At 37.3% G+C, this 13,467-nt stretch overlaps 1 protein-coding gene across 2 annotated transcripts in view; it reads left to right on the top strand.

The window, feature by feature from the left end:
- Positions 1-13,467, top strand: part of SEL1L (SEL1L adaptor subunit of SYVN1 ubiquitin ligase) — a 69,843-nt gene that overhangs the window by 50,474 nt on the left and 5,902 nt on the right. For both annotated transcript variants that reach the window (XM_073011232.1, XM_007987496.3), the window contains exons 12-20: positions 90-158; positions 2,190-2,267; positions 3,342-3,404; positions 4,718-4,805; positions 5,124-5,272; positions 6,200-6,365; positions 6,915-6,989; positions 8,279-8,451; positions 12,575-12,703. In XM_073011232.1, the coding sequence (XP_072867333.1) occupies positions 90-158; positions 2,190-2,267; positions 3,342-3,404; positions 4,718-4,805; positions 5,124-5,272; positions 6,200-6,365; positions 6,915-6,989; positions 8,279-8,451; positions 12,575-12,703 (990 nt within the window). The remainder of the gene's footprint in view (positions 1-89; positions 159-2,189; positions 2,268-3,341; positions 3,405-4,717; positions 4,806-5,123; positions 5,273-6,199; positions 6,366-6,914; positions 6,990-8,278; positions 8,452-12,574; positions 12,704-13,467) is intronic.

Raw genomic sequence — 13,467 nt, 5'->3', positions numbered from 1 at the left:
TTAAATGTTCCTGAAATAATTATTTTGGCTGAAAGTCAAAAGCAGATTCTGTTAAAAACTAATTATTTTAATAAATTCTTTTCTCACAGAGAGCATTTGATTACTTCAATTTAGCAGCAAATGCCGGCAATTCACATGCCATGGCCTTTTTGGGAAAGGTACTGTACATCCTGTGAATGTTTTATGCAATAGCAAGAGGTGTTTGCATAATTAGCATGTATTGTGTTCAGGATCAACAATTTACCAAAAATAAATGGAAATAAAATTTCTAGTGCACGACTATTATATCTTAAAGTGCTGTTCAGAGGCATTTTCTTAGGCAACTTAAATATAACATAGTGTTTGCGGCTGGGTGCGGTGGCTCACGCCTGTAATCTCAGCACTTTGGGAGGCCGAGGTGGGTGGATCATGAGGTCAGGAGATCGAGACCATCCTGGCTAACATGGTGAAACCCTGTCTCTACTCAAAATACAAAAAATTAGCCTGGCATGGTGGCGGGTGCCTGTAGTCCCAGCTACTTGGGAGGCTGAGGCAGGAGAATGTTGTGAACCCAGGAGGTGGAGCTTGCAGTGAGCCGAGACCGCACCACTGCACTCCAGCCTGGGTGACAGAGTGAGACTCCATCTCAAAAAAAAAACCATACTGTTTACTCATCAGTATGTTAATTCTCCATTGAAATAAACTCTCACTAAGCTCCTACTTTTTGTGTATTGTATGCAATAATGAGGAACGTGTTCTTGATGCTGTGCAGTTTTTTGCTAAGACTCTCACAGTTGCCTGTTTCCTTCCATACTGAATAGAGGCAATTAGAGTTTGTTGAAATTTATCTGCAGAGCTTTTAATTGTCTTAAATGTGGTAGCCATGACCCACCTCTTCTCATTGTAGCTATGTTCTCAATCAAGGAAACAGAACATTTAAGTGTAGAAACTTTATAAATAAATTACATATGTCATGGAAGAATCTCAAAACTTTTTCATTATTTTGAAACATACTATAAATCAATGGGTATTTTCACTTCTAAGTAAATCCTGAAGTAAGGAAGTTTAGATGGAATATATCACAAAGGTTTTTACAACAGGGAAATTTCATCATAATTTGCCTCATGATCATACTAGTAATTGGGGTGTGGTAACTACATTTAAATATTCCAGCTGTTCCGTAGCATGGAACTTGGTATTTCCTATCTGTTTTTGTTAAGCATTTAAGAACCTTTCATTCCTCTTTTGGTTCTTGCTCTCAATTACTGTCACTGTCTTTAAAAACTATCTTTTAAATGTATTGTTTCTTTAACACGTATGTGAATAAAGGCGGTCTTGACCATTCTGTTTTTCTTTCGGCCCTTTATCATTCTCCATACCTGATATTCTAATTGTTTAGTGTTTAAACCCTTTTCAAATAAACCTTTTAGTTACTTCGTTTCCTGAACTTAAGACCCACTTGTGATCTTATCCTGAGGAAAGTAGTGGTAGAGGAGAAAGAAGAATGAATGCTGCAAGCAGCTCCCCCTTTCCTTGTTGAATCACTGATCTGATCCTAAGCAACTTACTAACCATTTGACTGCCCTGGAATAGAGTGAGAAAAATGATTTATGCTGGGCTTAAAGATTTCTTCTGAGACTAGTATATGAGCTGATTTTATGTATTCATGTTTACAAATAAGGCATAAATTTGAGGTGGCATCAAAATATATAATTATTAAAATGTTTGCTTTTAAGGGTTTACTTTTAATTCTTTTTTTTTTTTTTTTTTTTTTTTGAGATGAGGTCATGTTTTGTGGCCCAGTCTGGAGGGCAGTGGCAAGCTCTCAGTTCTCTGCAGCTGTCGCCTCCAGGCCTCAAGTGATTCTGCTGCCTCAGCCTCCCGAGTAGCTGGGATTACAGGCGCATGCCACCACGCCTGGCTAATGTTTGTATTTTTAGTAGAAACGGGGTTTTGCCATATGCCAGGCTGGTCTCGAACTCCTGACCTCAGGTGATCTGCCCACCTTGGCCTCCCAAAGTGCTGGGATTACAAGCATGAGCCACTGTACCCAGCCTTTGATTTTAATTCTAAAATATCCTGTGGGGAATTCTAAATTTTTTGGAAAGATTTCATGAGATCTAACAAAACCCAAAAGGAGATGAGAAAGGAGAAAAATGTAATTCGAGAAAGGGTTACAGCTCTTACTGAAATTGGGATCTGTTTTCCAGATGTATTCGGAAGGAAGTGACATTGTACCTCAGAGTAATGAGACAGCTCTCCACTACTTTAAGAAAGCTGCTGACATGGTAAGGCTTTGTGTCAGTGTACTGAAATGTGTACCTTATTGCTAATATTTTAATAAATAAATTTGTTATATTAAAAGGTTAATCATAGCCAACTCATGCTATACATTATTGAAACTGCTTATTAAGTATGATTCATGTGAATGTGTTAATTAGACAAAGCCCTCCTGATGAAAAGCAATTTTCTTAGGGACCATACTGTTGATTTTTAATTGTTAAGTTTCACTGAGAAGTTTCCTAATCAGGGAAATACTGACTTTTAGTAATGGAACTTGAAGTTATATAATCTACCCTATTTATATTGCAACATGAAATTGAAAAGCTTACATTATAGGGTACTTTTGATAATCATAGTACATAATTTAGGCTTTCTTTGGCTCAGAAAACTGCATATGAATACCTACAATTTTGTATGTCTTCAGTATGTACACTTACCTCTCTGTCAACTATTATACATGTTACTGTAGTTCCAGATATCACTTGAATGTTTTCCGAAGGAATGCTGTGACAGTCTTTTTAAAGATGTCTTCTGTGCCTCTAAGTTTAGGCAAATTCTAGATTCTTTTTTTTTCTAGTCCCAAAACAGTGATTCTCTTTGCTCTATGACACTCCAATAATCCTAAGTATATATTTTTGTCACCTGATAGCAGCATTGCTATTATTACATGATTATGCTCTTATTACAAGATGTTCCTTGATACCTTCCCTCTTTATTGGGGTGGGATGTTACCAATGAAAAACTGCAAAAATGTGACCTACTTTTCATTTTGATGAAATACATTAGTCATGCTTTATGTCATAAATTCATGGTACAGGTGTTCATAAAGTAAGTCACCAAAATTGAATTCTAAATGAATTTACTCTTTACTCTTTTTCAGCAAATTACTCAAAGCCCCCAAATGTCTAAAAGTCAATATTATGTTTAGTCTGATGAGAAGAAATTTTGTTTTGAACTGAAAAGTACCTTAAGACATGTTTTTGAATATGCTTATAAATTATTTATTTTGCAGTTATTTGTTCTTGCCTGTTTTTGAATGAATTCTTTTCACTCTTTTGTCTGATTTCTCTGGTTTGCAGGGCAACCCAGTTGGACAGAGTGGGCTCGGAATGGCCTACCTCTATGGGAGAGGAGTTCAAGTTGTAAGTGTTCAGTCTGACATTCTGACTTTAATAATCAGTCAGCTGGAGAGGCAGGGATGTGTTCCTTAATTAGCTTCCAGTCAGCCCAGGTGGGGCTGTTCCATTGTAAGCAAAGCTGAACCTCTTCCTGTTGTGTGAGTTTGTCTCACTACCACCCCATACCCGACAGACACCCTCTCAGCTCTTCTTAGAACAGCTCTGTGTCTGGCACTTTCTCCCAAAGGTATGGAGCTGTTTCTTGTTCTTCCATCTCTGCTCTCTACCTGACTGACCTGCTCTAACCATTTCTCAGGACTTTATCTCTTTGCCTGCCTTTTTACTCAAGTCTGACAAAATGCATAACTGCCTTCCATTTAGGAGGAGGAAAGCTTTCTGTTCTGCCCTTTGCCCCTTCTAGCTACCACCTCCCTTCTCCCAGCCCTTCACTCAGAGTCAAACTAAGCTGCTGCCATTCACTCTTGAGTTCTTAGCAATCGAACTTCTGCTTCATGGAACTATACTGTCTGTACAGATCACCAGTAACCTCCTAAATGTCAGTCCAATTGACATTTTTTGGTTCTACCTCACTTGACCTCTCCCTTCCCTGGTGTTCTGTCTGTGTCTGGGTTTCCTTGGCCATTGCATCTCATCCTTCGGTGCAGCCTCCTCATATTGGATGTCCCTGGATTCATATTGGTGTTTCTTTCTCTATATGATCTTTCCAAGTAATATATCCTTTTGATTTGAGGCTGAAACTAAGAGCCAGGTTTAAGAGCTAGGTTTTTAATATCTATAGGTATTCTCTAACACAAAAGACAGTAATGTGTTCTCATTTTGAGGCCTTGTAGTCATTCTAGGACACTAAAATTCAGTAGTAACCTTTATTTTAACTTTTCTCCTTGGATACATATGACCTTTGAAGTATAATAATAATGTAGTGTTTGGTAAGGTACACAGGGAATAAAAGAATAAGGAGAGAATTTCCCTTCTTTAATTTTGGGAAAATTGAGGTTTAAAAAGGATTAATTGGTTAGCAGAGAAGATTGACTGTTTCTTAGTTCCTGGTCTGATGTTCTACTAGTGTTTATGCTTTCTGAGAGCAGCATACAAATTGTTTCACAAAAACTCTTATTTGCTTTTCTTCACCGCCTTAAATATTAATCCCCCTGTGACTTAATGTATATTATTATCTATTATAAGAATTAGAAAGTGATCTTTTTAATGGCTCTTCGGGAATTTTTTTATATGCTTTGTTCATTTTTTTAATAAGTCTCTTAACTTTTGAGTATGTCAGCCTTTTGAACGTTACCATCATATGACATCTTTTTCTACAGAATTATGATCTAGCCCTGAAGTATTTCCAGAAAGCTGCTGAACAAGGCTGGGTGGATGGGCAACTACAGCTTGGTTCCATGTACTATAGTAAGTAACATTGGAATTAATGGTGTATACCCCAAGATCTAAATTAAGCTGTTTTCCTCTGGATGGCATTATGATATGGAAATGGGTGTTACCAAATTCTGGCTGGTTAAATGTTCTGCCAGTTCAATGATTTATACATCTTGTGTTTTTCATTGTAAATTATATTAATCTGTATCAATATGCTAATTTGTGTTAGGTTCGCATATTTACTCAGTAAGAATTCTTTCGTTAGAGTTTTATTCCTCATATATAAGCCTCCTCTGATGCTTAACTAAATCTTAAGTCTATTATCTCGTGTGATTTTTTTTTTTCTTACAGATGGCATTGGAGTCAAGAGAGATTATAAACAGGCCTTAAAGTATTTTAATTTAGCTTCTCAGGGAGGCCATATCTTGGCCTTCTACAACCTAGCTCAGATGCATGCCAGTGGCACCGGTGTGATGCGATCATGTCACACTGCAGTGGAGGTAAGGTCTTTTCTACCAGCTTGTGTGTAGGGAGTTGATTTGCCCAGCAGGAAAGTCTGTGCTTTTAATTCTAGTTTTCTTGGTATATTTTCTTACATAGTTCTAGACTCAGCCTACCTAGCTTTGATATACTGAGGGAAAACTGAGGGGTCGGTGTCTAATTATTATACTTACTTATTACAGTCTCTCCCTATTAGAATCAACTGTATAAGGGGAGACATTGGTGTCTGCAGTATCTCTCGCACCTAAGACAGTATCTGATAATAATCAGTTTAAAAAAAAAATGTGAGCTGGGCACAGTGGCACGTGCCTGTAGTCCCGGCAACTTAGGAGGTTGAGGTGGATGATGGCTTGAGCCCAGGAGTTCGAGACCAACCTGGACAACATAGAAAGAGCCTATCACTTAAAAAAAGGAAAGAAAGAAAAAGTTGAATGAATGTTCCAAAAAGGAATGCTAATATCTCCTAATTGGAAATTTTCCTCTTAGCTCTTTCTTAGACCTGGCACTTTAGAGTGACATTGATAAATGCTTAGCAAAGTTTCTAAATCTCCATACTTTAGTTCACTCACTTGTCAAATGAGACTGTTGACAGGACTTATGTCATAGGGTGGCCCCTCATGAACCTCATGGGAGGATTAAGAATCATAATACACATAAACCATTAGAACAGTACCTGGGCAGAGTAAATGGTAATTTTTGTAGTACAATGATTGTGTACTGTTATTTTTTTATAAACCCGTTGACTTCTAAAGAGTAAGTGAAAACTTTAAATTAAAGTATCTCAAACTTTTATGTCTATTCAAGAAAGCTGCCAGAAATTGAAAGAGCAAGCTTAATAGTTATCTGTAGCCAAAGTGCGTAAGTGATTTTCTGGTATATCGTTCTTATTTTCTTTTACTGATTTTTTTTTTCCCCACCTCACACAGTTGTTTAAGAATGTATGTGAACGAGGCCGTTGGTCTGAAAGGCTTATGACTGCCTATAACAGCTATAAAGATGGTGATTACAATGCTGCAGTGATCCAGTACCTCCTCCTGGCTGAACAGGGCTATGAAGTGGCACAAAGCAATGCAGCCTTCATTCTTGATCAGAGTAAGGTTCATTTTAGTCCTACCTTAGGTTTAGAATGCACGAGTTCACACCAGTGAACTGTTTAATTTGTTCAAAAAGAAAAGCTACTAGGAAACATTCTTTATTATTATAACTGGAACTGAACACACATGCTTAAGTTATTAATATTTTACTTTAGCCATCAAAGTTAGTTTTATAACCAGAGTTGACTGTAGAATGGATTTGACATTCATTTTAAAATTAAGCCCTTTGATTAAATATATTTTTCAAAATACAGTGGATACAAAAACACCATTTTCCCAACACTTTGTAGAAAAGTGGCTCAATAGTCTCATGATTGGTTCTATAGATAAAACATGTTTCACAAAGTAGTGCACTCTTGCATCCAGTGATTGCTTTGAACTCACTATTTTAGTTCAGTAATTGTCTAATTTCAGCATTTGTTTTAATTCTTATATCCTAATTCTTCTTTAACTTATGCTTCACCTGTCCTCCCTACTTTGCAAATGAAAATTAAGTCTAGTGCCTTTTCTTAAATATCTGATTCGTATTTCATTTATTTTCCTATAGGAGAAGCAACCATTGTAGGTGAGAATGAAACTTACCCCAGAGCTTTGCTACATTGGAACAGAGCCGCCTCTCAAGGTGAGTGATTAATTCTAGGATAAGAGTTTCACCTAGGGACCTCCCTGTGTTTGTCTCCCATGAGAATATTAAACCATGCCATTCATCACGTTTAAATTAAGCAGAAGCCGGGCCCAGTGGCTCACGCCTGTAAGCCTAGCACTTTGAGAGGCCAAGGCAGAAGGATCACTTGAGGTCAGGAGTTCGAAACCAGCCTGGCCAGCATAGTGAAACCCTAACTCTAATAAAAAAACAAAAAAATTAGCCGGGCATGGTGGCAGGCGTCTCTAATCCCAGCTACTCAGGAGGCTGAGGCAGGAGAATCGCTTGAAGCTGGGAGACAGAGGTTATAGTGAGCCAAGATCACACCACTGCACTCCAGCCTGGGTGACAGAATGAGACTCCATCTCAAAAAAATAAAATAATTAAGCAGAGATACTGTGACTTCATTTGTTTGCATATTATTCTTATTTATTCTTAACATAGAAGTTTCTCAGAGCCAGAGTTTCTAAATTGGGTTGTAAAGTCTTTGTACAACACATTTCTGTCAAGCTATGATTCACTCTTCGGTTTGTAGTTTAAGGCCAGTATACTGTGTGAAACGGGAATTACATAGAATATATGATAGAACATTAGTCTGAAACCTAAGAGACTTTTTCCTCTTTTTCTTTTGAATATTTCTTTTGAACATGTTCCTCTCAACATTCTCTGCTTGTTCCTTCTCCAAACCTAAATGGTCAGTCTGGATTATTTTAAAATGTAAGTGACATGATAAAGTAGAGCCTGATCATTTACATAGGAGTATTTGTGAAAGAAGGGAGTACAGGTTGAGTATCCCTTATCTGAAATGCTTAGGACCAGAGTGTTTCAGATTTCGGATGTTTTTGTATTTGTGTGTGTGTGTTGGGAATATTTGCGCATACATATTGTTTGAACATCCTTAATCTGAAATCTGAAATGCTCCAGTGAGCGTTTCCTTTTGAGCATGACCTTTGAATGTCAAGTTTCAGGTTTTGGAGCATTTCAGATTTCAGATTTTTGAATTAGGGATACTAAACCTGTCCCCCAACACACACACCAACTTGGTTTTACCTCTGTCTATTCCAAAGCCTTCTGCAGAAGAGCTACACTTCTAGTTTAAATTTTTACTGGACTTTATAACTTGGCTGAAAGGATTTGTTACAAAGTTTGTGTACTACGAATTAAAATTATTTGTTTTATGTAAGCATGTTAACAGGAGGAGAAAAAAGTTTGGTCTGTTTTAAACATACTTTATTTATTGGCAGTTCTGCATTTAACTTTTGTTTAAGGCTATACTGTGGCTAGAATTAAGCTCGGAGACTACCATTTCTATGGATTTGGCACCGATGTCGATTATGAAACTGCATTTATTCATTACCGTCTGGCTTCTGAGCAGCAACACAGTGCACAAGCTATGTTTAATCTGGGATACATGCATGAGAAAGGACTGGGCATTAAACAGGTGAGTGTGGCTTCCAAACGTGTTTGAATCATACAATTGTGATTGGGGGAAACACTTGCATTTGAATAGAAAATAGACTTTCCTTGACATTCAATTGGATTTCAGGCCACTAAATTATGGGCCTGATTTGTAATATTTCAGAACACTGCCCTTCCATCTCTCATCTTCCAGCACCCACAGATACTACTATCCACGCCGTTTTATTTAGGGATTAAGCTGAAGACAGACTCATGAAAATGGAAGTGCAGTGCTGCCTCTGCTGATAACTACTTGTTTGAGAAACTATCTGTCCGTCTTCAGCCAAATTCTATTCTTTTCAAATTATTTTGAAATGAATTAAATGTATTCTAATAAGTTTATTTCTGATTCTTATACTTTCCTAATGAACTCCGACATTCTCTGGACTCATGACTTAAGGTTTTGCCTGTGTGCCCTCAAAAGAAACTGGAAAAACTACAGACCCCCTTGTACATTTTTAAGTTGGCATTTCAGTTTTTTCTTAAGTTTCAAAGGGTCTAAATTCTAGCTATTTTAATTATTAACATTTTCAAATAAAGTTAGTTACCCTTAAAATATCCAGTAGACCCTAAATAATAATAATTGAATACTCACCATTATTAATGTTTTAGAAATATACAAGCAAGTTTTTTAATTGAAAGTTATGTCTTTTCCTGTTTCCCTAAATTTATGTTTTCTACCACGACTTCTGTAGAATGTAATACTAATATATTGTTTTTAATGCTTAGGTCTTTTATTGATTACTCTGTCATACTTATCTGAAACAAACAAGTGTATAAATTCATTTTGAATTTTTTTACCAGTGATCTAAGTGTTAAGAAAAATTCATGAGATATTACTAGTCACAGTTGGTCAGTTAATACATTGTTGGTCAAATCTACAAAATATGTTTTGATAAAACTTTGCTTTTTGTATTGTTAATTGAAAATGCATCTTTTAATGAGATAAATGGGGTATTAAAAATTGTGTAGATTTAGCATTAATTCTGTTTTTCGTTTTTTAAAACGTATCACTAGAATGTCATTCATATAAATATGTACATGAAAAATGGGAAGAGTTTCACTATAGCGTGGTCACTTAATTCTTCAACCTGCTTTAAGAGTTAGATGCCAAAAATCAGAGTCACTTGTCATTAGAAATTATTTTTAATGATCAATCCCCTGACCACTTAATAGGTCCCTCTTCAGTTGTGTCGAAAGCAAAGAATTGGAAACCAGAGACTTGTGAAAACATGCGTTCCCTGACACTGGAGCCTTTCACTTTTCTCAATTTCTAGGAAGAGTATAAAAGGCTTTACCAAGACTTATGAAATGGGCTGTTAATTATACTCCTTCCTGTGTCACTTAGAGGCCCTTTGTTGACCTAACTCTGCTTAAGGATTGAGGGAAAGTTCATTTTTTGCTAATGCAGTATTTTCTTGACAAAATGCCGCTGCTTTGTTCACATTTGGATGTTTTAATTAAAGTATGTAAATGTTTATATTTTAAACTTACCTTAATATTTAGAATATTACTAATATTAGATACTTATGTATAGTTCAGTCAAGGCTTAGGAGCAGCAAACTCAGTACATTCAACTTCTGGAAAATCTCTGCCACTTAATGTAGTAATTAAAGCCTCTCTTTATTGTCAAACCCAGTCATCCAGTGGCCCAAATTAGACTTAGCTTCTATCAGAAAGGCTGACGGGTTCTTGTGTCTTTTTTTAAATGGAGATGGGGTACCACTGTGTTGCTTAGGCTTGTCTCAAACCCCTGGGGACTCAAGCGCGTTGGCCTCCAAAAGTGCTGGGATTGCAGGTATAGCCACTGCACCCAGCTGACTTTTATTTTTAAATCAAGTGAAGTTTAACAAGACTAATATAAAAATCACATGTAAGTTATGGCTTTCATGGAGTACATCTAGTAATGATTTACTGACTGTAGTCAAGATTAAAATGATATAACTATTCTTGTTTTTATAATAGGTTATAAAACAAGAAAATTAATGTGCTCTTCTAATTTAATTTGTAATACAATGTATAACTAATGATAGAAATTCTTGTGAATAAAGAATATGATAAAAGGCATAGTATTCCGTTGATAAGAGTAGGGGGAGGGAACTTTTTGTTTAGCTTTTGAGAATAAATAATCATGTATAAAAATCAGTAACTCCATTACTTTTTTTTTTTGAGATGGAGTCTCACTCTGTCGCCCAGGCCGGAGTGCAGTGGCGCGATCTTGGCTCACTGCAACCTCCGTCTCCTGGGTTCAAGCTATTCTCCTGTCTCAGGCTCCCGAATAGCTGGGATTATAGGCGCCTGCCCTCACGCCCAGCTAATGTTTGTATTTTTAGTAGAGATGGGGTTTCACCATCTTGGCCAGGCTGGTCTCGAACTCCTGACCTCATGAACCACCTGCCTTGGCCTCCCAAGGTGCTGGGATTACAGGCGTGAGCCACCGCACCCGGTTCCATTACTTTTTTTTATAAGACATCGTGATCACCTTTTGTATTTTTTTTCTTTTGAGGTTTAAAATATTCATGCTACTAAAAGCAATCCCCCATTTAATATAGTTAGGAAAATATTAAATATGAGGATTGACTGTAATTGAAAAAAATCATATTATTTGATAAGTTTTAATTACACACTAGTGAATCTATTTAATTACCCCAGTGAATCATCCAGTGTATGAATCACAGGAAGTTTGATCCATGATCTTGAAAAATACAGCAGTCCAAAAAACCATTTGAGTTATATTTTTCTAAAAACTCACACTAACCATACTGTTACCATTATTTGAAGATGCTCTTCTTTTTAAATAATGACACACCCTAAGGACAAGAATAAGGAATAGGTGAAAATAACTGCTTGTATTTAAATATGTTGGCAGGAGGAGTCATTTTTGGTCTTTAACCTTTCTTCCTCATGTCTCATGGAATTCTTTAAGAGTTTGGTATTCTTTGATAATAGGGAGTAGAAGTGAGATTTTTAAGTGAAAATTCCCACCATCCCATTTTATTACATGTCTAAATTCAGAATACTCCAGCCTGGGCCAAAATTAAGAATGACTGGTTTTCACCCTTCACAGAAAGATCTAACACAGGGAAACACAAGATCCCCTAATAAGGGTTTATAATTAGTCGATAAAGGAGCCTTCTCCAGAACCAGTATTTCAAGGCATCTCTTCTGGTGGTAGCTCCTGAGGTTTTTACACCCCAAGGCAATGCACTTGAGGAGAGAGTGGGGTAGATAAGGGCTGTGCCTTCCTTTTTGCAGAGAAACATTGCTGTGCACACAGGCCTATTCTCAGCAGATCCCTTTCAGGAAAAAGCACATATGGAAGCTGCAGAACTGCAGAGCAGAGTCCCTTAACATGTCCATGCCAGTGCCTCTTGTAAAATCTTTTTCTTTTTTGGAGACAGGGTCTCGCTCTGTCACCCAGGCTGGAGTTCAGTGGCACCATATCAGCTCACTGCAACCTCCGCCTCCTGGGTTCAAGTGGTCCTCCCACCTCAGCCTCCCAAGTAGCTGGGACTACAGGCAGGCGCCACCACACCCAGCTAATTTGGCTTATTTTTTTGTAGAGATAGTTTCACTATGTTGCCCAGGTTGATCTTGAACTCCTGGCCTCAAGTGATCCTCCTGCCTCACCCTCCCAAAGCGTTAGGATTACAGGAATGAGCCATCATGCCTGGCCTTTGTTGTAAAATCTTGAGTGTCTCTACCCTACTTTGAAGATCACCGTCCCAAACTGAAACCAGACGTTGCTAACAATGATTGAAGTTTTCAGTAGCAAAAAATTAGTGTGAGTTTCAGAGGTCGCCCTTGGAGATCTCTAGGTTAACAGTGCTAATGCATGGATACATGGCTGTATCCAGCATATCTACACAGCAAATGAAATGTTATGTTGGGGGAAAATGAGTTCTTTAATTAAGTTTTTCAATATTAAGCAGTTAGATAATTAAACGAATTTTACCCAAGTAAAGCTTGGCATTTTTCTTTAGGTGAGGGAAACTCATTTTAAAATGAAAACCTCAAAGGTAAAATAAATTTGTCTAATATGTTCACTAAATATTTTTACTTATTTTGCCAAGAAAATCCATTTTTGTTTCTTACCTATATTACAGGATATTCACCTTGCAAAACGTTTTTATGACATGGCAGCTGAAGCCAGCCCAGATGCACAAGTTCCAGTCTTCCTAGCCCTCTGCAAATTGGGCGTTGTCTATTTCTTGCAGTACATACGGGAAACAAACGTAAGTGGTCCATGCCTCTTTTCATTAAAATACAAATGATGGAAGGTCTGTCCTGGAGGTTTGTTTTTCAAAAGTTGAGAAGCACAGGGAAGAGTGTCCTGCAGGTATCAGGTGTGTTCCCTTCTTCCCCTCAGCTCAGGTACCAGAGTACCTTATCAGGGGAGGGATAAATGCAGACAGAAAGCAGCTACTGCAGTTTTTAGATAGCATTTGACACTTCCTAACGCTAAAGCATTTTTCACGGAGGCAGGTGTTTTCCGGTTTAGGGAAAACTGAGACTAACGGCAGTTTGAAACAGTATTTAATTCAGTAAACGTTAAATCAGATGACCGCCTGGCAGTGACTCAAACCAGTCCCTTAAAAAGAAAAAGAAAAAAAAAAAAAAAAAAGGAAAGAAGAACCTGAGAACCTGCCCAGGTTGTTGTACTTCAGATTCTTCTGATAGTGAAACATTAAGTTGAAAACACCACCCGAATTTTCTTCTTTAAAAGTAGCATAAATTATTTAAATAGGCTAATGGGAGAACCTGTATAGGAAGTGGGTTACCCATTTTCTTCAAAATTACCAACTTTAGTTGGCAATACTGGCATGTAGGTACTCTTGGGTTCTGCCAGCTTTATATTTTGTTTCTAGTACTGTAGTTCCTAGAATGGATTAACTGGTGCAGCATTTCACTCTGAAAGCCCTAAGATGTTCAGAGCCCTTGTTTCTAACATAGGCTTATTCAGGACAAGAGAAGTTTCTTCAGGACCAGAAAAGGGTGA

This window comes from Chlorocebus sabaeus, chromosome 24 (genome assembly GCF_047675955.1).
Source record: "Chlorocebus sabaeus isolate Y175 chromosome 24, mChlSab1.0.hap1, whole genome shotgun sequence".
NCBI classification, from domain to species: Eukaryota; Metazoa; Chordata; class Mammalia; order Primates; family Cercopithecidae; genus Chlorocebus; species Chlorocebus sabaeus.
Note: the sequence above shows the minus strand (reverse complement) of the source record. Positions and strands in the feature narration are given on the sequence as shown.